Source organism: Branchiostoma belcheri, unplaced genomic scaffold, assembly GCF_001625305.1.
Source record: "Branchiostoma belcheri isolate BF01 breed outbred unplaced genomic scaffold, Haploidv18h27 scaffold97, whole genome shotgun sequence".
Classification (NCBI taxonomy): domain Eukaryota; kingdom Metazoa; phylum Chordata; class Leptocardii; order Amphioxiformes; family Branchiostomatidae; genus Branchiostoma; species Branchiostoma belcheri.
Genome location: NW_017804653.1, coordinates 1,335,166 through 1,336,798, shown reverse-complemented (window position 1 = coordinate 1,336,798; position 1,633 = coordinate 1,335,166). Strand labels below are relative to the sequence as shown.

The following is a 1,633-nucleotide window of genomic DNA, read 5'->3' as shown; positions in this document are numbered from 1 at the left end:
CTCCCAGCAAACAACAGCGACTGCTGGTCCAACCACAACAGGACCAACGCCACTCTCCACCACAAGAGAAACGACTCCTGGAGTTACAACTCAATCAACTACCCCGGGAGCTACAACTCAAGCTGGGACTGGAAGTACAGCGGTGCCAACAACAGTCACGAGCTTCACTTCAACTCAGAGTGCAACTCAAAGCACAACCAAAGAGACCACGTCTCCAATCACAAGCCAGGCATCTACAACTCCTGCAACAGGAACCGCCACAACTCAATCCACAGCACTCTTCACTGGCACAACTACTCAAGGCCCAACCGAGACCACTGCGTCCTTGACTACAGCTGACACGACAACTCAAGGGTCATCTGGCCCAACCACAACCGTCAGTACATCGGCCACAAGTCCTACCGCATCTCAAGCAACTACCTCCCAGCAAACAACAGCGACTGCTGGTCCAACCACAACAGGACCAACGCCACTCTCCACCACAAGAGAAACGACTCCTAGAGGTACAACTCAATCAACTACCCCGGGAGCTACAACTCAAGCTGGGACTGGAAGTACAGCGGTGCCAACAACAGTCACAAGCTTCACCTCAACTCAGAGTGCAACTCAAAGCACAACCAAAGAGACCACGTCTCCAATCACAAGCCAGGCATCTACAACTCCTGCAACAGGAACCGCCACAACTCAATCCACAGCACTCTTCACTGGCACAACTACTCAAGGCCCAACCGAGACCACTGCGTCCTTGACTACAGCTGACACGACAACTCAAGGGTCATCTGGCCCAACCACAACCGTCAGTACATCGGCCACAAGTCCTACCGCATCTCAAGCAACTACCTCCCAGCAAACAACAGCGACTGCTGGTCTAACCACAACAGGACCAACGCCACTCTCCACCACAAGAGAAACGACTCCTGGAGGTACAACTCAATCAACTACCCCGGGAGCTACAACTCAAGCTGGGACTGGAAGTACAGCGGTGCCAACAACAGTCACAAGCTTCACTTCAACTCAGAATGCAACTCAAAGCACAACCAAAGAGACCACGTCTCCAATCACAAGCCAGGCATCTACAACTCCTGCAACAGGAACCGCCACAACTCAATCCACAGCACTCTTCACTGGCACAACTACTCAAGGCCCAACCGAGACCACTGCGTCCTTGACTACAGCTGACACAACAACTCAAGGGTCATCTGGCCCAACCACAACCGTCAGTACATCGGCCACAAGTCCTACCGCATCTCAAGCAACTACCTCCCAGCAAACAACAGCGACTGCTGGTCCAACCACAACAGGACCAACGCCACTCTCCACCACAAGAGAAACGACTCCTGGAGTTACAACTCAATCAACTACCCCGGGAGCTACAACTCAAGCTGGGACTGGAAGTACAGCGGTGCCAACAACAGTCACAAGCTTCACTTCAACTCAGAGTGCAACTCAAAGCACAACCAAAGAGACCACGTCTCCAATCACAAGCCAGGCATCTACAACTCCTGCAACAGGAACCGCCACAACTCAATCACAGCACTCTTCACTGGCACAACTACTCAAGGCCCAACCGAGACCACTGCGTCCTTGACTACAGCTGACACGACAACTCAAGGGTCATCTGGCCCAACCACAA

The 1,633-nt window shown here is 52.8% G+C and overlaps 1 protein-coding gene across 1 annotated transcript in view; it reads left to right on the top strand.

Annotated features, from left to right (window-relative positions):
• Positions 1 to 1,179: 1,179 nt before the first annotated feature.
• The window catches only part of LOC109461863 (flocculation protein FLO11-like), a gene marked incomplete at its 5' end in the record, with an annotated part of 7,500 nt that continues 7,046 nt past the window's right edge, over positions 1,180 to 1,633 (top strand). Inside the window, one exon of the mRNA XM_019758333.1 lies at positions 1,180 to 1,633. Within this exon, the coding sequence (XP_019613892.1) occupies positions 1,180 to 1,633 (454 nt within the window).